The sequence below is a fragment of the Symphodus melops genome, assembly GCF_947650265.1.
Source record: "Symphodus melops genome assembly, chromosome: 17".
NCBI classification, from domain to species: Eukaryota; Metazoa; Chordata; class Actinopteri; order Labriformes; family Labridae; genus Symphodus; species Symphodus melops.
The window spans coordinates 4,496,214-4,521,789 of record NC_136707.1 but is presented as its reverse complement, the minus strand read 5'-3'; the positions used below and the strand labels follow the sequence as shown (position 1 = coordinate 4,521,789).

The following is a 25,576-nucleotide window of genomic DNA, read 5'->3' as shown; positions in this document are numbered from 1 at the left end:
TTCTCCGTGTGTTTTCCATCATGAGGGTGCGTGCATGAAGCGCAAAATGACTGATATTAAGATCCGACGTGACGAAGTCAAATTTGCTCATTGTCCCCCTTAAAAAATCCATGCATTAGCCGCACCGGAGTAGAAGCCGCAGTGCTCGAAGTGTGAGAAAAAAGTAGCGGCTTATAGTCCGGAATTTACGGTAAGTATTCTGACGTCTGATATCTTGTGGAAAAAAGCAAAACAATAGAATTAAAGGAGCATAAGCAAAAACTGAAATGACAATAGTTTAATAGAATTATAACATTGGCTCATGTAATTATTTTTATGCACAATTGTGCTACATCAAGCAACGAAGTATGAACATCAAAGCTAAATAAAATGATGAACATTGTATTTATAAGACAGCATAAGATACATGCACTTAAAGCTACATCAAATTAGTGACGTTTTATATATTTCTTCGTCCATTTCTTTTTGAGAGAAACAATTGACGGACAGCGAAACACGAAATGACAGACAGAGGGTTGAAGTGTGGCTGTCTTCTCCCTCAGTAGGAGAGTGTGAACACAGAGAGGGAGGTGAGATTTTATTCACAGCTTTGTTGTCAGCCGAGTGTTCAGAAGAGGCGCCTCTGGTCTCAGAAGAAGACGTAAGGCCAGCCGAAGATGGCCATTTTGACACGGAAGTGTTTCATCCTTCGCAGTGTTTCTGATCACACGGTTTTGTCAAAAAACGAGAATATTCAGTTCAATCAAGATCGAGTCTCTTCATTCTTAGTTTCACAAGATGACGACTTAAAATAAAGAGATTTAATCCATTTTAAATGATGTGTTAGCAAAAGTGCATGTGTTTTTTTTTCCCTTATAGAGATTTGTGTGAGGCTCCTTTGCAGTTGTTGGCTTCCCCTCTGGGATACCTACAGTGGTATATCCAAGGGGTGGCTTACTCCTCCAATTATCCGATTGGCTAACCCATTCCCACACTTATAGCAGAGGTCACTATGAAAATTCGCCATCAGAATTCACACACAAGCAGTGGGAGCAACTTGCCGTTAAGCGTCTTGCCCAAGGACTCATTAGAAATTTGTCACAGCCGCCATGATTTTTATAGGTAAATGCTTCTTCAGTGGAGAATGAACCTTCCGCAAAATCCCACCGCATCGATATCATAAAATAATGATAGAACATGTTCTTTAGTCTAAAGGTGGCAGGTATCAATTTCAATTAAACCAATTTTAATTAGAATAAACATTCCCACACAGAGTCCAGCCAAACCTGCTCCTTTATTCTGTTCTGTGTATTCCTCAGCCGGCCCCCGTGCTCGTCACAGTCCTCTGAATATTGCAGAGTGTGTGGGAGGATTGGCCAGCGCTGTGATGAAGACAGGAGGTGACATGTCTTATAGCATGACCTCCCTCCCGTCCCACCCTGCTCGAGCATTGCTTCAGTTTCTACCCCATTAGAACTCGATCTTATACACACACACACATGCACATAGAGAGCCTCTGAAGAGCACTTGAGTGTAAGTATCGAATGAGCCAACCTCACATAGAGATACAATACCATTACGGAGCACTCCAGCGTCTTGATATAGGGGGGAAAGACATGCATACAGGCACTCACACACGGTAAATACGCACATTATTCAGAGTCTATCAGCAAAGTGGAAAAAGACAAGCTAGGTCATGCATGTAGAGATGAAATTATATACAGTCAGCTGATATGGATGCGAAGCTCGATGTTTGGTCCATGCTTTCTTCTTCTGTCTATTTACACTCTCTGTGCTCGATCGTATTACAACTACACTGTGTCTCAGAAGTTGTAATCTCTTTTTTTTGTAGATTCTGCATAAATAATGCAAAATCTGTGAAGAACATAATCCAATGTAATACAGTCTGAGAACCCTTTTGTTGCGTCTTTCAACAATTTAGCCTAAAATAATCTCTATAAAAGGATATCTGCATGAAAGTGCAGCTAATAATCGCCTCTCTGATGTTGTTTCTCAACACCAATCGCATTCTCAGCAGTGCAGAACAAAGGAAGTCTTGGCCAGATGAATCCAAACCGATGTCGGTTGGGGCAGCTGTGGCTCAGTTGGCAGAGTCCCTTACACATTAGTGGTGTTATATTAACTCTTCTGTTTAGATTTTATTTTGATTTTAAGGGTAAGAGTTGTTTGTAATCAATGTGGCTTAAGACCCACCTTACCTTTAGCTAAAGTTTGTTTCTAGGTTAAACAAATGTTTGGTTGAGATAGCATTTCTAATATGGCAACCGCCACCAATGGGTTTCAAAGGTCCACTACAGAAACGATTGGGTGATGTATGTATGTTTCATACAGTTTGTTTTTAAGTCCAATTTTAAAAAGTTCCTTATGTTTTTGTTTTATGTTTCTAAAATATTCTGCAAGACAGTTGATTGTATTTCAGTCATACGAGAACGACATGAGAGAGAATCTGCACTTACTTGGAGACGCCTCCTCCAAAAACAAATATGTTTCATGTGAAGTGCATATTACAAATGCAGATTGCATCAGTGTAAATCCAAACAGTGATTAATTTGACCTTTAGCGAACTGGTACTACAAGGTGTATTTTAAAACCAACTTTTGCAGGATAAACTTTGGTATTGAGGCAAACTCTGGGCCTCATCACACCACACAGTAGCCCCTAGCATCGCGTTTCCTGTTTCATCACACACCAACTCAACGACTCTCTCTTTTTTTCCGACTTAGTCACACTGTGGATTCATTCCTGTGGATGCAGGCTGTGGGCAGTGTGTGCATGTGGTGTGTGCATCTATGTGTGTCAGTGTATGTGGTGCGTTTTTTCATTTTCAGGGCAGGTGTGATCTTACAAAGTGACACCGGGTGGAATCTCTTTGTCTTCATTTGTCTCATATCGCTCACTCAAACCTTTTTGTGCTGTCTTTTTGCCCTCGTTTTTTTTTTTTTTTTTTTTTTTTTTTTTTTTGTGTTATAGCTGTCAGGTTGCAACTTCACACTCACACGGACACCGAAGACACGCACCACATACCAAACCTGCAAGTCTATCACAATTAGAGTGCCAAAGACAGGCAGTGTGAACCCACTGACATTTCAAGGTAACAAAAATACACACACACACACACACACACACACACACACACACACACACACACACACACACACACACACACACACACACACACACACACACACACACATTGAATAACGTAACAAACAGCCAAAGTCAAAGTCAGTGACAATTTTGTAATGCAACAACCATTTTTTTTCTTCCACTGAAGCTCATTAAACAGCCAGTTCCATAATGCATTGTGACCTCAAAATGAATGAATAGTTAATTTGTCCACCTGTAATCGTGCTTGTCTGCTTTGTCCAAGCATCATGTCTCAGTTTGGCTGAAATTAAGTGGCAAATGATTCAGTCAGGTTTAATGGAGTGGATATGTGTGAGTCAGAGTGAATGTAGCCCTCAGCCCCCCCCCCCCCCCCCCAGAACCGGGCCTACAGAGTTCTGCAGCCAGCTTGTTCCGCACCAATCCAATTTGGGCTTAATTGAATTGTTCTGAGCTCCTCATCCATATATTTCCTCCGCAAGAAGCTTATTACTCTCGATCTGTGTGTGTTTGGTTGTGGGGATGAGTGTGTGTGTGTGTGTGGGTACTCATGTCGTGCCAAAGTTTAAATGCTCTGTAGCTGATTGATATTGCTGAGATGCAGTTTGAATTAGCTGCTGGACTAATAAAGGAAGCGTGGCAAAAATCCAAATAAATCTTCAACTAAATCTCTTCTTCCCTTTTCTATTTCCTCCTCTCCTCCCCCTTTCTCTTGAACTTTTTCTTTCTTCAGGATGTGAAGTCGACTTTCTTCCAGTTTGGTGCCTCCATCCAGCAGGAGGCGCTACTAATGCTAAACATTATGGAGGAGTATGACTGGCACATTTTCTCCATCGTCACGTCGAAGTTCCCCGGATATCAGGAGTTCATCAACATCCTTAAAACAACTGTTGACAACAGGTGGGATCAAGGAGACTCACTATGGCTGGATGTTCTGCTTGTTAGATTATTAACTGCTATTAAACTAAACCAAAAAAACAGCTGGTGATTAATGCCAGCCAATAATGAGTTGTTTTCAAACATTAGCATGCTACATTGTCTCATTAACAATCCCCAGTTTAAGCTTTGCAAGTATTCCATCTAAAACTGACATTTTGTAGAGACTTTCAGTTAATACAACATCTTCAACTTAATGGTAGCTCCAAATTTACGTTTATTGTTCAGATACTTTAGTCTGCACAAATGCAGTCAACCGACCAATGGGCCGACATCTTCAACCCTAAGACTCAGCTGCTAGCATAGCTCAAATTTTTATCAAACGAAGAACAAAACCAATTGTTCTATTGCAGCTGGTGTACTGTAAGCGTTGTTTTCTAGCTGTAATAGAACAGTTTATTTGTTAATAACAATAAAAGGTCTCTAATTTTTGATAAATTGACAAGCACTTACAAGTATTTAAGAGTTGCACGGCTTCCCTACAATACTAAATTGTTGTAAGGCAAACTTGCCAATTCTGCCTTTAAAAAAAAACAGGTGACAGCATTAATAACTTTAAAATGCAGCCTTTACGTGGGACTACGAAGTACAAAAGCATTGAGCCATCCCATAAAATTACATTTTAATGCAAAAAAGTAAAATGGAGACAACAAACTCTTTAGGTTTCTTTCTTGAACTTTTAATACACAATTATCCTGGGGCATTTTCTCTGACACTCACCCCTCCCCCTTTTCTCTTCAATCTTCTCTGGTATCACTGCAGATTTTCGTCAGAGAAAAGAGGTGTTACTGCACACAGTGTGTTTTGTTGTTGTCTTTTTCATCTCCTACACTGATACAGTATGTTCTTCAGAGACATCCAGCCTGAAAGGATTTCATCAGCGTTCTTAAGATGAGTGTAGATGACAGGTGGGTTTACTACATGTGGTTTGGCTGTATGCCGCACCTTTAGGTTATTTTGACTGATGCTGAAACTCTCCACAGAGAGAAAGAGAAAAACTACTAAAGAGACCAGCAAACTATAATTCTTGGCAAAAAATATGTCAAGTTAATGATGCATGTGCAGCAGTGTTGGGATGTTGGCAGGGGCTGGTGCCTGCATCTATGATATATTGAAACCCAACTGAGGAGGGTCTTTTTCATTAGCAGTTACTCTTTATGTCAAATCCCACAGTGGTTCAAAATCCAGTGATGTATTTACTATAACAGTCAAAGGACAAGCAAAGTGAGAATGGATACTTTAAAAACATCTTAAATATAAATATGATCCGTCTCCAACACATCTGATTCGGTCAGAAATTGGAAAGTTTGAGCTACAAAATTTATCAGAATGGCCAAATTTGGTACATAATTTGTTGATTACAAGGGAAATTCAGAAGAGTTGGGAGGACATGCACCAAATAATGCAGGCCAGGAATTGAATCTGTGGCCACTGTCACAAAACTATTAAATACAGTATAAGGAGTGGAAAGCTGGTTGATTTGATCAAAAAGAACCAGACCTGTATCTGGTTGTTTTACAGTGTTTATGTCTTCTAAACTTTTTTGTTTGTTTCAAGATTGTCATTAAATTCTCCCATAATTGTTATTAGCACTACTGTCTCTCTATTTGGCTTTCTGTGTTAACATGTCTTTGTGTTTCATTGTCTCTCTTTAGTAGTCTTGTCATTTGGACAGCAAGAAGAGGACTGCAAGTCCCAAATCACTCTCATGTTACACTGCCTATCTCTTGTTGGATACTTTGCATGATGAGATAACTACTTTTCCTAATTACCTCGCCATGTTTGACACTTAGTAACATTCTCAGATGTATGTGTGTGCATATTATTTTTATATTTAGCTCTGACATCAAATACCTGTGCTTTGAACAGCACAGCATGCTATCAGTTTATGATATTTTACTTTTTTAATAAGAGCGACACAACTGCCAATTCCTTCATTTCTGCTGCTCTTTACCAATGAGTTCACGGACCTCTTGTCGCTGTGAAAAGAGCAGCCAGTCTCACTTGATTAAAAAGATGCTTTATTGTTTTGTTTTGTCTTTAAAGTGAGGTTAGCATTTGGCCACAATCCTAGCGAAAATGAATATTAGCTGTTAAGTAGCTAGCTGCTAACATCAGCTCTTTAACAGGCGCTAATGGATTACAAAAATGTTATTTAACTTGTAGTATAACCAAATATTAAATAGGTTTTCACCGTTAATTTGTTTTCATGCCGTTGAATGTTACCAAATCAGGTTAAAGAATCGATATTTGTCTGACTTGTAACGTCGGGGCCAAGTGTTCTTTTCTATCCTGAGGAAGATGTTGGAGGAAAATGGCTGCTGTGCGAAAGTGGTCAACAAAAGCAAAAGCATTTTGGAGAAAAAATTCATGCCACATGGCTGTGCTGTAGCATGCAGTTATTACGGTCAAACAAAAGGTGCCACAAAGCTGTGCTCCGTGTTGATAGCAGCAATATCTTCTGATAGCAGTTGTCACCAATTAACACATTGTCCATGAGCACTGTGCTGGTCCTTTCATAGAAACAGACTACTGTGTGTTCTCATTGTCCTTTGGTCGTATGGGCTGGAACCTGCTGAGTGTCATTATCCACGACCAGCTTTAGCATTTGCATTCCATTCAGCCATAATGTGTTTCCCCTGACAATAGGTACTCTACACCTATTAGCATTCACATCGCACTTAACAATGATATTAATTATAATAGATAATTACAAGTGCCCTTGCCAGCACCTGAGCAAAGTTAATAGTCTATTAGTTAAATATTAACATTTCACTCTTGTCCTTGTTATCCTTGCTTTAGTTTTGTGGGCTGGGACCTGCAGAATATCATCATTCTGGATGCCGTGGAGGAAGACAGCCGCTCTCAGATCATGCTTAAGAAGGTCCAGTCCCCCGTGGTCCTGCTTTACTGCTCCAAAGACGAGGCGGTCTACGTCCTGGAGGAGGCTCGCTCTCTCGGCCTCACTGGATTCGGATACATCTGGATCGTGCCGTCCCTTACGACTGGGAACCCAGAGATAACACCCGACGAGTTTCCACCAGGAATGCTATCGGTGTCATACGACGACTGGGACTATCCTTTGGAGGCGAGAGTTCGGGATGGTTTGGGGATCATAACCTCAGCTGCTGCAGCCATGTTGGAGGAATATGGCGACATACCTGAAGCCAGGACATCCTGTTATGGCCAGATGGAGAAGACGAGCAAACTGCCACCCAGTGCACTACACAAGTAAGTAATAAAGGAGGATGTGAATGTGTTCGTTTGGAGCCCATGTCTATAATTACGAGTAAGATATTCAGTGGGATATGCATTTTTTAACAGTGGAGAGAAATAGATAACATACAACATGTCTTCAGGGTTTGTGTATTTCTACAACATAAAGAGAGAATCAGTTGTTCATGTTTGTTTGAATGCCTGAATATCTGCATTGTCTGTCTATTTTCTACCTTTGTCCTCAGTAATTATAGACTTCCCCCCGAGTTTCCACCAAGTCTATGCTAAGTATTGAGATTGAGAAAAAAAGATGCAATTACTGGATAGAAGACCACAGGATTGAAAGTGAGAGCAAAGAGAATACAGGAAGTATAGGAGTCGGAGGAAAATAAGGTTGAATGGGAGCCGAGGATGCAGTTTTGCGATTCAGGCGGTGAAGAAACAGGGAAAAGCGAAGAAATCGAGACTGGGGTAACAGCGGGTGGCTGCTACAAATGAGTGCTCTCCAAAATTGAAGAGCTCCTTGATGAGTCCTTCTGTTCCTCCTCTCATTTATTCTTCCCGCCGCTCATTCACCCTCTTCTGCTCTCTCTCTCTCTCTCATCATGCGCTCGCTCCCTAGCAGCCAGTGGGAGATGTCGCAGGTCTTGCCAGCTCTGTCTGGCTTTCCATCTGGCAGAGGAGGAAGAGATGCATACAACCGGTGTTTACATTCCATTATTGTTGTCTTTTCTAGAACAATGATGTGTGAAATTACAAATCTGGAGTTAAAATGGCAATATTTGCTTCCAAAAATGTCAAACAAAAGTGGGAAATGCTATATTTCTCTGCCTCATTTTGTAATTCTAAAGCTTTAATCATTGGGAAAAGGAGACATTTACATACATATTAAATCATATGTTAGGTATTTAACGATTGGCTTATTATTTCTTGAAAATGCAGGAAATCAATGTAATACCATAATTAGATCCTGTGTGCCATAATTCTTTACAGTTTCAATTATGGACATACATATTTTTTTGTATATCAGGAAGCTAATTCAGAGTTTTTTACCCAACCGCATCCTGACTCCTGTAATAGGATTATGGAATTACTGTTGCTAATTATGGATATTTACTTTAAAAACAAAACAAAACAAAACAAAACATGACATCTTAAACAGACTTCCTTGGCCATCTGACTCAGTGTGTCACCACTTCATGACCTCTCACTGTGGTGCTTTTGACATGAATGAGGACAGGTTAATTGGCCAAAGAAGAAGAAGACAGCGGGATAATGTCTGAGGTGAAACTGCCACCAAAGTTCGGTGAATGAGTACATTCATCCTTTAACTTTACAGGGTCATTTTGTGTTCTTCAGTTCATCACATATTGCACTTGAAGTCTTTAAATTTATAGATGATTGCAGAATCGCTGTCACTTCCCCCACCTGAGTTAACGGATTCTGTAAAACATGAACTTACAACTTCTTTTTATGAATCACTTTTTTTTCCTTCCCTTTACAAATTTAAGTTTGAGAGAACATTAAAAACATGACTGTCTTGAAACACTTCAGGTTTTTGGCAAAAAAAATATACCAAAAACTATTTGGACTTTTGATGCCAAACTTCAAATACTTTTAAGTTTGAGAGTCTTTGACCTCAATCAATTTTCAGTTTCATTTGAGGGATTTGCAGAAACCTAGTTGTTGTAGAAGTGTTGTAGGGGCGAGAACTCAAAGCAAAGAGGAAAGAGAAACTGTGTCCGTTTTGAGTGCTTGAAATTTCAGGGGCCATTATTGCAACCATGGAGTTTCTGGCACTGATCAGCAGCTCCTAAATGATGGTCATTTTGTGTAAAGAGACACTCGATTACACCTTTGACAACCCCAATTGGACTTTAAACTCTCATTTAGCTCTGTGGAAAAACAACTACACAACGAGGGAATTAGAAAATATCTAGAGCCAGCTGACTTTGTTCCCAGCATGCTCTGCTGCCTCAGGTTGTTACCCAGGTGATGAGTGACCACAGATGGCTTTGTTGTGGGTGAGAGAGCTCAGCCAATAGGGCTTTGGGGATTGAACACGAGCGACATGATTGGTCAGCGCTAGGTCGGGGCGACGGGCCAGTGTGTGTTGTTCGACCATCAGCGGCTGTCAGGGGAGCAATGGGGGAGACATGGCACACACACAGAGGAGGGCAGATGGGTAGTATGTAGAAATTTACAGCACCCGTGTGACATATTGCAGGATTTAAAGTGTGTCACAGTATTTTGTATTACTCTCTTCTGATTTCTTCAGGGGGCTCCACTGAAGATTTTCTGTCTGGCTACTAAAGTTAGCCTTAGTTCTTTTCACACCTCTCTGGCAACAAAAAAGTTTTTTTTTACGGTCGATTCTGTTTCCACCTGAAAGTGAGCTGAAACATGTCATAATAAGAAAAAGGATGTTTTGAAGACATTTATATTAATAGATTGAGCTGAAAAGGGGGAGAAAAAAAAAGTCTGTACTTCTGATGACAAGTGTCTTGCCTTGAAGGCTTTCAGTGAAGTTTTTAGCTCACTTCCTTTTTCCCCGTGACAGCCATAATGATAAATCCATCGTGGCACTTCTAAGATGAATGTGTTTTGCTGAGTAATCGAAAAATAAAATTAAATAAAAACTGGAGACAAATGACCGGCTAAGAGCCCTGGCCAGTGCAGCAATCAGACCAAGTGACAACTTGTGCTCCGTATAAAATATGCTGCGAGCATGCTGGGGGTTTGTGTGTGAGTGTGTGTGTGTGTGTGTGTGTGTGTGTGTGTGTGTGTGTGTGTGTGTCTCCAAACGAGAAACAAGAGAAATACACCCCCTCTGCCACCTTAAGAGAATATTCCATCATGAGAGATTTACAGTGTATCTCTCACCCTACTGTGGTGAGCATTGTGCCTTAAAAGACTTTCGCCCTTATTTATCATTGTGTGTCTGTCAGTGGGACTGTGTGCTTGTGTGTTTGTGGTTATGTGTGGGGAAAAGGCGTGGTGCTTGTAGTTTGTTCTGACAGGTAATTTCAGTCTCTGGCCCTGATATATGAGGGTCAGAACTCAGGAAACCCATGTACGCACAAACATAATACACACACACACACACACACACACACACTGGTGCACACACTCACACACTTACACACTCACACATACATACTGTACATATACACTGCGTCCTGGGGCAGCTGTCATGTAAGCTGTCCAGAGACATGTTAGTTCCAGTCTACACACGCTGCAGCCGAGGATACAAAGAGCTATGACACACTTCAGCCACTGATGGATTTAAATTAATTGATTAATTTAAAGATTAATGTAATTATGAGGCTTGTTGGCTAATCGGCTTAGCAACATCATTATTTAGCTTTCTACACCAAGAAATGTAAATTCCAGACTCTTTTTACACCCAGAGAACATGAAGATCCTTCAATAAAAGTTTGGTTCAAATAAAAGAATGAATAAAGATTCAGTAAAGTAGTAATGCTAACATATTTATTAAGGACTTTTTGTCATTGGGAACATCCATTTTTTATAAATTAATATAGTGTAGCTCCACAGTTTCAGCTCCTCAGTGAATTCAAATCGGTTACATAATCATTGTATGAATAAATGCAGTCATCGTAAGATTTAAATGGTGTGCATCCGTTGCAAAGCACAGATCAGCACAACACTTTTTGATATGTATACAGTATGTGTATGCGTATATATACCAAGCGGCAAACTCCGGTCTTGAAAAATGAGGAAGTACAAAATCCTGCAGTTTGTCGAGTGTCCAGGAACACAGGAAGTCACATACAGATTAGAGCCAAAAAAAAAGTTTAGTGTTTTTACAGCATAAATGAACATGTTTACAGCCTGGTACAAAACTGGCACACTGTACACTGTTTTTAAACAGCTGTTTTGCTTTTGGAAGTGATATGTTATCCGTAGTTAGGCACATAGCTGAGATGACTGACAGGTGGGTATGATGTAACGGTTCGCTCACAGTCTATGCTATATACCTTTTTTTCCACACTTGGTTCCCCTGTGACTTATCATGCCTGCCACTCCACTCACCATGAATATCAAATGACCAAACAGACATTAATCCCGTCTGTGTGGACATGTGTGTTGATTATTTCGCTACCGTATGTGCAGTTCTGATTGCAGTTCTCCTGTGACTTGTGACAAATGCCATCTCACACAGAGTAGATGAGGGATTATCCTGCGCTCGCACAGAGAGTACCGCTGCTTTTTCACGTGGGATAAACTGCAGTGTTTAATCGAGAAGCTATGAAGAGAACGAGGACATTTTTGCTTATCTGTTTGTCCCAATGTTTCGGGTTGTTGACGAGTTACCTCGTGAAACAATAATTCTCTTAAATCATCTTATTTCATACGATGCAGAAAGAGTGGACGTTGAAGCTGCTTCATCTGTTTTTGGTTCAAAAGGTAGCATTGATTTTTATAAAAGCAGCATCATCTGGTTGCTACGTCTTTGTTTTTTTTTTGATGGGAGGGGCTATTCATTAGGACCTTTTCAGTATTGTTTTCATTAAGAAAGGATAAACAATGATTGGCAGCGAGTGAGGCTCCACCTCAGTCATAAATGAAGTTGCTTTTTTCCTCAGAGCACAAAGAAAGCGGGACAGATGGGACTGCAGAGAAGACGAGATGAAGGAAGTTTAGTGAGTCACAAATTGAGCGATACTGCAAATCCCCCAAGACAACTGGCTTATTAATTTTTCATCAGAGGAAAGGGCATCCAAGATAGGTTCTCCAGTGTTGTGCAGGGAAGTGGAAAAAAAAAAAAAACGTAAAATATTTTGCATATTGTAGAAAACCTGGCTTGGGATCCTCAAACTAAAGGATCCCAAGCCAATACAAACCTAAATCCTTTCATGTGCAACAAACTTAAACCTGCTGAAGTAGCTGCACGGACATGTGTTGCATTTCACGGTGAGGCTGCAAGCTCAGGAAAGAGAAAAGTGTCATTGTTAGCTTAATCTTTCGCTGCTTGGACGAACAGAGAAAAATAACAGGGCAAACAAAATGTAAACACACACACACACACACACACACACACACACACACACACACACACACACACACACCAGAAAGGAAACAAGACGGGCAACGACATGGCTAAGTTAGCATTCACCTTGTACAGTCATTTCTCACATCCCAACTGAGGTTGAGTGCCTGTTCAAGTGACTACACACCCTTAGGTCATCTTAAAAGACCTAGATCAGCACTGATAGCAGCCCACAACTCACACAGTGCATGTGTGTCAGTGTGTGTGCTGCTGCAGCTCATAGATCACGAGTGCTGACAGTATAGCTCATTGTTTTGACTGGTCCTTGTCTTGATGAAGGGTAAACGCCTCTATCTGAGGCAAGAGTCCTCTCTCTCTTACACACACACACACACACACACACACACACACACACACACACACACACACACACACACACACACACACACACACCGAGTATTAGATAGCTTATCTTAACATCCTTGTAGGGACTTTTCCCCCTGCAGTGAAGACTTTTCAGATAAAATACAAGCTCTCATCTCAAAGTAAGACATTAGTAGGCATAGACAGAACAAGAAAGGACTTGAGACTTGAGTCATCTTTTTTCTTTTTTTTTGAAGTGATGCTGTTAGCAGAAGTAGCCCAGTTTGTCCTTAAATGTGTTGCGTTAATCAGTGGCGGCACGAGACTTTTCAAGTGGGGGGCCCAAAATGAGGCCTGAGGTTTGTGCGCGTGCACAGAAATGCAACTTTAAAAAGTGACACGTATTAAATCTTCATCGTTTAGCAACGATGATAATGATGCATTTCATTTAAAGGCGCCTTTCAAGGCGCTTAAGGTCACCTGACAAAGCAGAAATAAAAACAACAAGTAGCATCCCGTCGATTAAATAGCATTAAAAAGACAATTTTACAGAATGTATGAAATCTTTAAGGAGTCATGAAACCAGATGCGGAATGATTAGTGTGACTATACCAGTTTAAAAAGAGCTGTTTTGAGATGAGATTTACAAATGGAGAGAAAAAGTCGATGTGTGGTAGGTGGGCGTTCCAGAGGTGAGGGACAGAGCAGCTATAGGCCCTGGACCCAGGACCCGGGGCCTACCCCTGGTGGACAGGCGGGGAGGGTGGTGCAGTCATGTCTTAATGGCAGATCGTATATCTATGGTTGCTATGGCCACCCATTGGATCCATCCAAATGTCTTTGTTTGTTTTTGGCTCTATATGGATGTATCTACCCTCCTCCCCTTTGATTTTATTCTTCTTTTCCTCTATTCTTTCAACTCCTCCTCCTCCATCTCCCCCCTAATGAAAAGAGAAATTACTGACATAATGGAGGCTGGATAGTGAGAGGAATTGGATCGCTTTACTCTGATCTCAGTGCTACAGGGGAGAGGAAACACTGGGTGGAGAATTGCCGGGTTGGGCAAAGTAATAGTCCGTGTTCCCGTGTGTGAGAGCGGGGATGTTTATTTTGTCGGGGTTTTGTAGGGTCATCTCAAAGTGTACAAACTTCGGTTTGTGTTTGTATCCTAGCAACGCCCTATCTGGTCCACCTGCCTGATGGACGTTTGCCCAAACATACTTGCAGACACACAATCTGCTCATCCTGCCTGCATCCATCCTGTTGTTTGATTTTTAGCAGGTGAATGCTGTACATGAGCAGTAGTCATGTTAATTCTATATAGTGTATAAAATGTTCAGTTTATTGTTAAAGCTCAATTCTAAAATTCAATTGAACAAGATTTCAGAAATAGATTTATTTGAGAGCTGATTTAGATTTGACTTTTATGAAGAAAAATGATGTTTACATATCGTTACGTTGTTTGATAGTCAGACAAAACATGAGCTAAATCAGTAGTTTTACATAAGTTTGAGAAACCCCTCATTTTTCAGGGTTCAGTCTGCAGGCCACACTCCGCAATACCACATTTCAGACAGTTTTTCTATCATGGAGGGTTTGTGGCACCAAAAATGTGCAGAACTCAATGTGTGGCCGAATGCCTGGAAGGCACAGCAGAACAAAGACAGGCCAAGTCACAATCTCCAGTTATAAAAAAATGAAGAAAATACAGATATTCGGTGGGAAAAAAAGTCCAGTTTTTTGAGTGTCCACTTCAGGCTGGCAGAAGACAAAGAATCCCCCTTAGGTTTCATTTTAAAATCCACATTTTTACAGCAGAAATGAACATACAGCCTGGTACATAAAACAGTTCTGGTCTTATTAAATAATTCCTTATTGGTCAACATTTTAAAGGCAATGATTTTCTTTATGAGTCATCTGTTTTCATTTTACCAAGGCAAAGAGTAGTGATGTCCACAACTAACCACACTAACAAGACCAAGACATACCCGAGACCATAGTGCTTCGAGACCAAGACATTAAGTAAACAAGACTGAGTCAGGACCAAGACCATAACCATCAATGAAATATCATCAACTTGTGTGCAGCGGGCGTTTCACTCACTTTGACTGTGACACCTGAAAGGTTGCTGACGTAAACAGCTTGTAGCCAGGAGGCATAAGGCTCGCCCTAATTTCGCCACTTTGCCTGTTTCTACATTAATTGTAAGTTGGGTTGAGATAGCATTTCCAACAAAGCAGCTGTCATTGTTCAGCTTCGAAACGCCTCTTCCTGAGACCAGTGAGTGAGGTCACGGAGAGTGTGTCCATGCTTCACGCAGTCTATAGGACACAGGCACATTAAGGGTTTCAGAAAGGATTGGACAGTGTCTGACAGCTTGAGTTAGACAGAGGCAGTACGAAGAGTTTTAACAGACAGGATTCAATTAATACCAATCTAAACACAAAAATCAACCTTTAAGACAGCAGGATGAATTAAGGTTGTCTGAACATCCTCATTTGCTCCCTACAAGCTTTTTTTTTCCGCGTGTACACGGTGTCTACTTACAAGATGTTGTACTCAAAGTCATGGACATCTGACACTCTGCATGAGTTTCGACATTGTTACATCAGAGTTTCCTCAGATTGTCTGTAATGTTGCTTTAAATAACAAATCTTTGATGGCCTGTGTCAAAAGAAATAAGAGCACAAGGGAGCGAAAATAATCCAAATGAGCAACAAAGGAAGGCAACGTGTAGAGTAAACAGATGGAAAGAAGGGGGAAAGCTTCGACTGTTTTTGTGAGTGTGTGCGTGCGTGCATGTGTGTGGCCTGACTGCATCACTTCCAGATAGATGGTTGCAAAGCGCAGAATGCGCTTAAAAGAGCAGCCCTGTGCGCCGCTATCGATTCCTCTAACACCTCTTCCTCGGCTGTGGTCGCACATAATTGGGTTCAGAGCCGCATCCCATGTCCAATCAAATGTCTTAATACTTCTCACCTGGCTGCCTGCGGGGCCAATCAGATTATTTTAATCACAAAAAGCCCCTCAATCCCCTTATCTCTGGCTGATTTCATCGGAGAATTGAGTGACTGTGTGTGTGATTGTGTTACCAGAAGCATTTAAAGGGACATGCACACACATTTGCACTTTTAAAAACGCATATGACACAGGCTGTTTTCTTTATTATCTCAGATGGTATTGACATGGTATTAATTATTTTCATATGTAACATGCTTGTATGAATCATAAATCTTATTTTATTTACTTTCTGTGAAAAGATCATCAGAATTTCATGAAGAAGAAAAAAGGAAAACTGAAGATGAATGATTTTGTTTTCGTGTCTTTTTTTTTTTTTTTTTTCATTTTTACATGGTCTGTCCCCTTCAGTTGTACCACCCTTCTCAGACTACTGGATGTGCATCTTCCAATTTGAAAGTTTTCCCCTCAGCGTCCCCAGAGTGGAGTGGAGGAGGAAGAAAAAGAGAGAGAAAAGAGGAGCTGTCTCCCTCCTGTGTTGTACATGACCGCTGACACAAGGAGTGAGGGAGACAGAGTGGGAAAGGACAGCCGTGATTAATGTGGAGGCTGTGTGGACCCAAGAATATCTTTCCCCCTGCCCTCCATCTTAGCTAATGTGACCTGCCATATGGGTCACTCATTACAGTGTGTGTGTGTTTGTGCGCTAGGTACTACCAACCTATTTTTTCTCCGCAGTATGGATCTAGACCTGAGTACTGGTCGATTTGGATACCGAGTGCCCCTCTCTCCATAGCAGTGTGATTTTAAAAACTACATGATATTGACTGTAAAGTGCTGATTGCTGAAATGTTGCTACCTTTCACTCCCTGCAAGAAAAACTTTAAGGCTTGTGGTTATGCACGAGATAGTTCCTTTGACTGGCAATCTTAGGTACCATATATACAATACCGGATTAAAGGTATTGGCTACCTGATTCCTGATATTCCTAGTACCCAATACCACATTTTAGGTTATAGCAGTACTGTAATTCTCTAATCAACTCTAACTAAACTAACTGTAATTAAACCTTTTTTCTGTTCATGTTTCAAATAGTAACATCATATTTTACTGATAATACTGTCATTCTATTAATACACACATATCCAGGAATCTCGCCTGCTTCCATTTCATTTAAGTAATACTACTAGATTGTAATTTGACTTTTTCTCATGCTAATGTATTCATTTTCCTCTTTCCTGTTCCTCCACGCCTCTCTTCATTTCTCTTTTTTTCTCATCCGTGATTGTCTTTCACCTCCCCCCTCCATGTCCGTCCTCTCCTCTTTTCCTTCTTATCACTCTGCCCTTCTTCTCTCCCCCCCCCCCCCCCTTCTCCTTTCACTATCAGGTACATGATGAATGTGACATGGGATGGCAAGGACTTGTCATTCACAGAGGACGGCTACCAGGAATTCCCCAAGCTGGTCGTCATTGTTCTCAACAAAGACAGGGAATGGGAGAAGGTAGGATCTACACTTGTGTGTGCGTGTGTGTGTTTATACATTATTAAGTTTGCAAGTACAGTATGTGTTCTTCAGTAGCAGTTATATGTATATAGTATATATGTATTTTTATTTACCTGTGACTTTTTCAGTCATAATCCCCATAAATTATTTTTTTCAGGATTGTATGTTATTTACATTGTTGATTCAGTTCAACCAAACATTTAATCATTTGAATTAAAAAAGGATAACAAATTAACGTCTGGCAGTGTAGAGAAGGAGAGGAAAAAGTCAGCAAACATGCACTTCACTTAATCTGTTGTTGAGCTGTAAAAAAACAAAAAAAACAAAAAAAAACAAAACACTAGACATGATGCACAAAAACACTGCAACACAATGGATCTGAACTTCTTTATTTGCTGCAATGCTTTGTTAGCAGGCTAACGTTAGCGTGCTTTCGTTAGCCCGTACCTTCACATTGCATGTAAATTAACACACAATGATCATGTTCTAAAAACGGTTACTACAGTGAGCAGGTTACGTTATTCTTCTTTTCTCTAGTGCTTGACTTAACCTTCTTTCCTACGCAGGAGGATGAGTCAGCGGGCCGTCCCGTCCACGTAAACGCAATGTAAATACGGCTCAGCAGTACTCTGACTCAGACTCAGAGAAACTTTTACTGAAGATATAAATGATCTATGTGTAAAATTTCGTTCAGACTTTCCTTAACTACAGAGAAAATTCAGTGGAATTCGATTGGTGAATATTTGCCTGAATAATGGCCCCAATTTCTTCCCTGTAGTTGTTTTTTTGTTTGTCTCCTGAGCATGATTCTGTCTCGAGATCAAAACTATTATTAAATGTTTCTATTGTTTTTTATTGTTTTAACATATCTTTTAACATACAGTCCAAACATCTATCTGTGATAACCCTGTTATGAATGACCTATTATGTGAGTACAGATGTGGTTTCTGTTGATGTTTTTTTATTTTTTAAAAGTGACTGACACGTTGTTTCCTTAACCAAAAGCTACTTCATCCATTGCAAACCCAATCAAGGGTAAACTGGTAAGTTTCTGGTTAGTGTGGAGTTACAACCGGTATGGCTAAACATAAGAAAAACGACAACTACTGAAACGCTCCCTCTGCCTCATCGTAGAGAAGTTAGTTGATCAATGAGCTCATTTACGAACAAGCCTTTGGATTCCTTTACCTGGTTAATGGGGAAAAAGGCTTCGACAATAAATGGCTTCTGTGAACGGCTGAGTATTCCTGCTGTTGTAATGGACTTTAAATGGCAGCCGTGTGCCTTTATGCCTACATCTGGCTGCCTCTTGCAGACCTAAACACCTCATGTTTAATGCCTTAATAGTTCATCTCCCAGAGTTGCTCAGGCCGGGAAGGAAAAAGTTTGAGAGAGGAATTGAAAAACAGGAAGGTGTGGCTAAAAACAATGATTTGGATTTGGAAGAGAGGGAGATAGATGGTTTTGTGTTTTTGTCTTCTCGTTTGTATCCCTTGCCGTCTACCCCTTTTTTTTTTCATTCTCCCATAACGTACCCAGCATCTTTCCTCATATCTCTTCTTCCTCTTTCCTGTTTCTTTCGGCTCCCTCTCCTTCCTATTCCTCCTTTTTCCTTCTTTCCTTTCTTTTTTGCTTCCTTCGTTCCACCCTTTCCTCCATGTCCTTTCTTATTCCAGATTATTCGTGCATCTGTATCTTCCCTAATATCTCTTCTTCCTATTACTCCTCTTTCCCTTTTTTCTTTCCTTTTTGCTTCCTTCTTTCCATCCTTTCCTCCATGTTTTTTTTTCTTCATCCTCTCTTCCTTTGCGCTCCTCTATAGGCCAGATTATCCGTGCACTCTGTCTTTAGCTGCGGTTGTGGTCTTTGATAGCACATCAAAACCAGTTAATCAAAACCTGAGACCTTTGTTATTGAGGAGGAATAGGGTCACTGCCCTCATATGTGTACGTGTGCTTGTGTTAGTGTGCGTTTCCCTTTCCACACTGCCTCTTGACAGGAACACTTTTCGAGCAACCTGTGCATTAACAAAATGCTTTTTTTTTTCACTTCACATTGGTGTATTGTATGTGTGCGTGTGATTGTTACAGTATTCATTTAAATCTGCCGCAATCTGCACAACCTCCACCCAATCTCTGAGACGAGCTTCTTCATATTTCATACTGACACGCAACCACCAACACAGGCTCACACACAAAAGACCCTTTGTTGGTTTGCTGACGGGAGGTAGAGTGTGTTGTTGTAAACAGAGAGCCAGAGAAATTGATTAGTACCACTTCTCTGTGGTGCAGAGAAAGAGAGACATGGAGACCCAAAGTGGAAACGTAATTGGGAGCTTGCTTTCCCTCTCTCTCTCTGTCCGTCTCTCTTGCCCCTTCCCTCTGCTCCACTCGTCCTACCCATGCGCAAAAAAAAAAAAAAAACGTAGCTCACACAGAGCGGGAGGAGAGAGACTTCCATGATGATCAAGAGATAAAAATTCAGAAACTGCACTAAAATATGGATATGCACTAAAAATATAAAATGTGTCCCCTTGAGGCACAGGAGGGGGAGACAGGCAGAGGAGGAGCTATATGGAGCGATACCGAGACAGGCGAGACATAGAGACAGATGGGCCCAGATAGCGAGAGCAAATGAGCGCAGGAAAAAAAAAAAAAAAAAGAGACACAAAGAGAGAGAGGAAGAGAGAGGTAAAAACCCAGCCACCAGCTTGTTCATATTTTCCCACTTTTTGTTTCTGCCCACCACAGGTGTTTAACACTCAGGTTCTCCAAAGCATCCACACCTGCTGGTCTCTGTAACAAACACACCTGCTTCCACAAACACATTTAGTTAGATGGTGTTCTTCTGAGTTCAGAGGGAAGAGCGGCTACACCTGCGTAGTTGGATTTGCATGATTTTTTAAATTTTTTAAATTTTTTATTTAAGGATTACGTAACTGCCTTTAAATGACTGTTTTATTTAAAAGAAGCTCAGATTGCAGCAAATCATGCGAGTACGTATGAACGGATGAGAGGGCCGGCTCCAGAGTGGCATTTATGCAAAACAGGCTTTTATCTAGAAACATTTTTTTTCACTATTACAGCTAAGAGTTTTTTAATAGCAAAAAAAAGTTACATTTGGATGCAGAGAGGAATACTTTAGCATTCACCAGGTATAGCTGTGTCGAAATCTTTCTATACTTGCTAAAATTCTTTTTTCAGTGCATCCCCATTTAAAAAGAAAACTCCAATATGTAGTAATGATGCATCCAGGGGAAGAATTCAATCAATTTCAATTAAGTACAAATAATGTTTCAAATATTCACAATGGATGCAATTGTTGTGAAGAAATGCCAAGCAAAAGCACCTTGTGTTGCCCTTTCACCCAAGTTTAGAAAAGTACTGCTTTATCAGGGTCTGTTGCCTCATTGATAAGAATCCCAACTGCAAAAGAAAAACTTATGGTGGTCAGTGTTTTACACATGCTTAATTAATCCTGTAAAATAATCAAAAGATGGGATACAAAAACTTTACTACTTTACTACCACAAAAAACATCTGTTGATAAAATAAAATCTCATGCTAACTAGCAGCTGCCTGCCAGCTGCAGCTTAGAGTAGCCCCAGGGACACACCACTTGCCAAAAGTAGTTTACTTTTAACCCTGGTTGCTAATTTGTACAATTCAAAACATTGTCCAATCTCCCTCGTGTTTTGCTAATAAAAGAGTAAGGCAGTGAATAATCAGCTTATTAGTGTTAGCACAGTATGCTGCACAAGCTTTTATAAATCGATGTTTTAAATAATTTGGCTGCTGAACAAAAACTCTTTGAATAACATTTCACATTTTAGTCAAACACTTTATGATAAGAACCAAGAGCCAGCAGAAAAGGTCAACAGTCTTCATCACTGGCATCACTAGAACATCTTTTCTTTACTGATAAATACGATTGTTTACATGTTTTATACATTAGCTTGTTCAACGTCCATGTAAGTGGGATTTTAACTTCTTATGTATTCAGTATTTTTTATAACATTTGTACTAAGGTGTAGAGGAAATACTAATAATAACTATCAATGACTTTGCAGAATTTTCTCATAGCTTACAGTGTTACAGTACATAACCACAGTGATTAAATGAGAAAAGCGTATTTACAGATCAGAACCAGGTTGTTATGTTTCATTCCTGCTGAGTAGATGGAGTGGGTAAATTGCTTCAGGAGCTGCCGCAGTGTTAGGAGCCAGTTTACAAAATAATTATAACAGACAGCATGGGATTTGTGCTTGAAGAATCACAATATGGAAAGCAGATGTGCACAAAAAGCTTATGTGCGTACACGCACATACACATCAACAGAAACGTGCATTTTCGATCCTACTCTCTGAATCTTGAAGAAAGAAGACTAAATCCATGGATGTAGTTTTCTCTCACTCTTCCACCCTGTCATCCTCTTTTTTTTTTTTTTTCAGCCCTTGTTTTTTCACACACGTGCATACAAACACACACACACACAAACACACAGCCACAGAGCAAGCGTAGGAGGGTGAGAGCAGAATCCTTTCCCCTAACATAATTTTGTCTGACAGGAGTGACAGATACTGTTTTATGACTGAATGCGTTTCTCTATGCTATTAGGAACTCATTCTCCCATAATGCAATGTGCCACAGTGATAACTCTAAGAAAGTGGCAAAGAGAAGGTGCTCAGTGTACAATCACTGACCCCTGTCCTTTATAAAGAATACATGTGAGTGTGAGAGTAGGTGAACTTGTTCACCTATCAAACAGAGGACAGTCGTCGTGAAATCCTTCACCAACAGGGGGCCATTGAGCCATGAGAGGACATTTTCGAAGCGTGTGTTTTTCAAAGGTTACAAACACAGTAAGGTCGAGAGGGAAGGTGCTGTACTGAAGATTAAACAGAGAGCAAGACATGCAAACACAAACAGCACGACCAAAAGAAACGGAGAGATGATGAACAGAGAGAACCGCCTAAAAAAGGAGGGACCGGTGTGAGGAGTATTCACTGAACAAAACAAGGGATTTAAAGAGAGAAAAAAAAAAACAGCATTCAGAGATTTAGTTCTTCTGGGGTCGAGTATCATCTCATCACAGAGTGGCTCTCAATTCGTCGCAAGGGTGATGGTGCGATAAGACTGCCGCCATGGGATGTTATTATGTGGTAATCCCACAGGCCCTATCATCGTAACCTCCCACTGGCCCTGCTGTCAAATCACACTTACGCACATGCACATCCGAGTGTATGCAGCGTGCGTGTGTAATATCTGGTGTTTTATACAGGAGGATTCAGCATTGTGTTGCTCGGTCGGTCGATAGAGAGAATCCTCTCATCTCTCTGGGCATTAATTTAAAACCCCCTTTGTTTAATTAGAGAGAAGGAAAGAGGGAAGGGGAGCGCAGGAGGACAGGAAATCAGAATATCTGCTGAAGTCAGCTTCTTCTTCTTCCCCTCCTTCTCTTCTTTCTCTTTTTGCTACCCATCTTGTGAGTAGAATACAGTATGTCGCTTCTTCGAGTTTATTGATTCATCAAACCAAATCAGGGCCAAAACTCCTCCGCTTGAATAGACGAGAGGAGACTTTATTACTATATTTACATTTTTAATATTCCTTTGAACACAACTTTATTAGGGGCGATTCTAGGGTCTGTTGGGGCCCTAGGTAAACATTTACTTGGGGCCCCTCCAACCAGCTTCCATTATTATTTTTTACAGAAGTGATGCACACAACACTTAACAGGGCGTTGAGAGTCAGTGCTGTCAGATGGGGCCCCATTAGGGAGGTTTCCTACTGTCATTGTAAAATTTGTACATTTTACACCGTTGGGGGGCCCCCATACTGGCCTGAGGCCCCAAGTAATTGCATGCCTTGCCTGTTGACAAGCAGTGCCTCTGGAATACATGCATTGATACTTTCAAGGTTGAAAATGTTGTAAATGTAAGCAGTGTGGAGTGTGTTCATCAGAATACTGTAGCACACAACTCGGAACTAAGACAACCAAATAACTGGTCCAGTACAAGCTGAGTGTTTTGAACCCACACTCATCAGTTGTTTTCCTCTCTGACTTAAGTTTTGTGTTTGCTCTTTCCCCATATTCCCTTCATTTCTGTGATACAAGCGCTATCTTACTGATTTATGCACAAATTTTTCCCTTGGTTAAACACTTCAGAGTCCCGTTCGCTGCTATATCTTCCCGCACTTTTGGGTTGACACACGCGCACAGGAACACACTCACGTACAGTACGAGTTTGTGTGGACACGTGCACGCACCCACTCGCCTGTGTAATGCAAAACAGCTGGGGTAGGACAGATAGACAAATGCGGCTGTTCCCTGGAGAGTGAAGGTGACACACAAGAAATCCCGCACATGCCACCTTAACGTTCTGTCCCGACCCCTTAACACTCATTGCAAAGACACACACACACACACACACACACACACACACACCTTTACACACACCGGAGAAGATGTAGCCGACAGCAGAGTGAGCTGTTGACGGTGGTGCCAACTAAGAGTGGAGAAAAGACTCTAATCCCTGTCAGAGGATTGAAAACCACTCAAAGCAAAACAATTAAAATGCTAATTCCACTTCCTCCTCTCTGCTTGCCTGTTAATGACTTAGCCAGGCATGCAGGCCGCGCGACAACATGCGTGCGTGCGTGCGCGTGCTTGTGTGTGTGTGTGTGTGTGTGTGTGTGTGTGTGTGTGTGTGTGTGTCAGGGAGGGAGGGGTTTAATGACTTATTTTCTAAATGACTACAGGGGTCAAATATTAGAAAGCCTTTTCTAATGTGTCTATAATTGTTGGTGCTTGTTCCTTCACACACTTGGACAACATATTTGGTATCTTAGTCCGTTACGATTTGTTACAATCCACTCGCGTGTTTCACGATTCTGTGCGTTAACGAGTTTGTAAAACAGACAAAACTTCCTGCTCCACTCTACAGCAGCATTGCAGTAAGAAACCACGGGAGAGACCTGAACAGAAGAAGACAGGGAAAAAAAGAGACTTTTGAAATGGAGGGAAAGAGTGAGAGCGAGATCTTGCCATTTCCTGTCTCCTGTAACATTAATAATTGAGAGTTGAGCAAAGCCTTTTTGCCTGCTGTTGTCTCACTCCCCCCTCCTCCCTGTCTTACACAAACACACGTCAACAACACACACACACACACACACACACACACACACACACACACACACACACACTCATACATTTGCAGACATCTGTGGGAGGGTGAAGAGCATCCATACGGGAATCTATGACATCACAGCTCTGAAAACTTTCTGAATTATTAACAGAGTCGCAGCGCTATCATGCCGCCACACTCCCTTTCTCGTTCTCATATACGTTTGCATTTATAGCCTCACTGTAAATCCTTGTGTGCATTATGTCATGCATCCCTAACCACCATGCTTTTAATCTGTTGTTTTGTGCCTATAGTCGTCCTAGCTGTCCCATTATTTATGGTCCATAAACATGTATACCAGTATGTATGTCTTTGTGCCAAAAAAAAAGCATTGTATGTGACATGAAAAGGAATTGTTAACATGTGTCTACATTTGTAATCCTCTCCACCTCCTTTCTGCTTGAAGTTATAATGCAACAGGTTACAGCAGTTACAGGTAAAGAAAAGTAACACACTGCATTTCTCTTTGGTTTCACTGGATGTCATTTACCCCACCACTTCTGCTTCCTGTCTGCTAATAACTGTTTAGATCTGAGGGCAACAGTATAGCTGAGTATCAGCTTTAACAGAACGTGTCTTAGGGCAGATGCTGACTCCCTATCTGCTCACTGATTGTAAAGTATTGGATGAGAGACACATCTTTTGTAAAAGCCTCATTTTTTAATTTTTTTTTTTACTTCCATTCTTATTTTTTGTTTCTGAAAAATCTTCTTGAGCTTAACTCATGTATTAACTCATCTCTGTCGACCTCCTATCCTTCCCTTCAGATGGGGAAACTAGAAAACCGCAGCTTGACGCTGAAGTACCCGGTGTGGCCGCGCTTCAACTCCTTCGGCGATGCTGAGCTGGATGACAACCACCTGTCCATCGTCACCTTGGAGGAGAAACCGTTTGTCATTGTGGAGGACGTGGAGAGGCTCACTGGTACTTGCATGAGGAACTCCGTGCCCTGCAGGAAGCACATCAAAGAGTAAGTGTGCCATCTAATAAATTAGCTGGCTAGCTTCACCCAGTAAAAGTTCTTTTTTAAAAAGAGGCCTTTTTAAATTTCAGTAACATAAATGTACATTTGTACTGTTCATGAAAAAAAAACACGATGTATTTTTAGTGGTACTAAAGAGTAGTCATTTTTTAATGACTCATCCTATACGTAGCGGTTTATGCTACTTTGCATCCAGTTGAAGTTTTTCTCACAATTTGAATACCCCTCCCCGATAATTCACAATACTTACAAGCCAACAAACGTTGAATATTAAAAAAACCCAAAACAAAGTACTAGTCCTTCATTAGTG

At 40.9% G+C, this 25,576-nt stretch overlaps 1 protein-coding gene across 2 annotated transcripts in view; it reads left to right on the top strand.

Annotated features, from left to right (window-relative positions):
* The window catches only part of grin2aa (glutamate receptor, ionotropic, N-methyl D-aspartate 2A, a), a gene marked incomplete at its 5' end in the record, with an annotated part of 138,589 nt that overhangs the window by 83,167 nt on the left and 29,846 nt on the right, over positions 1 to 25,576 (top strand). For both annotated transcript variants that reach the window (XM_079366079.1, XM_079366078.1), the window contains 4 exons: positions 3,839 to 4,005; positions 6,844 to 7,272; positions 16,982 to 17,096; positions 25,052 to 25,254. In XM_079366079.1, the coding sequence (XP_079222205.1) occupies positions 3,839 to 4,005; positions 6,844 to 7,272; positions 16,982 to 17,096; positions 25,052 to 25,254 (914 nt within the window). The remainder of the gene's footprint in view (positions 1 to 3,838; positions 4,006 to 6,843; positions 7,273 to 16,981; positions 17,097 to 25,051; positions 25,255 to 25,576) is intronic.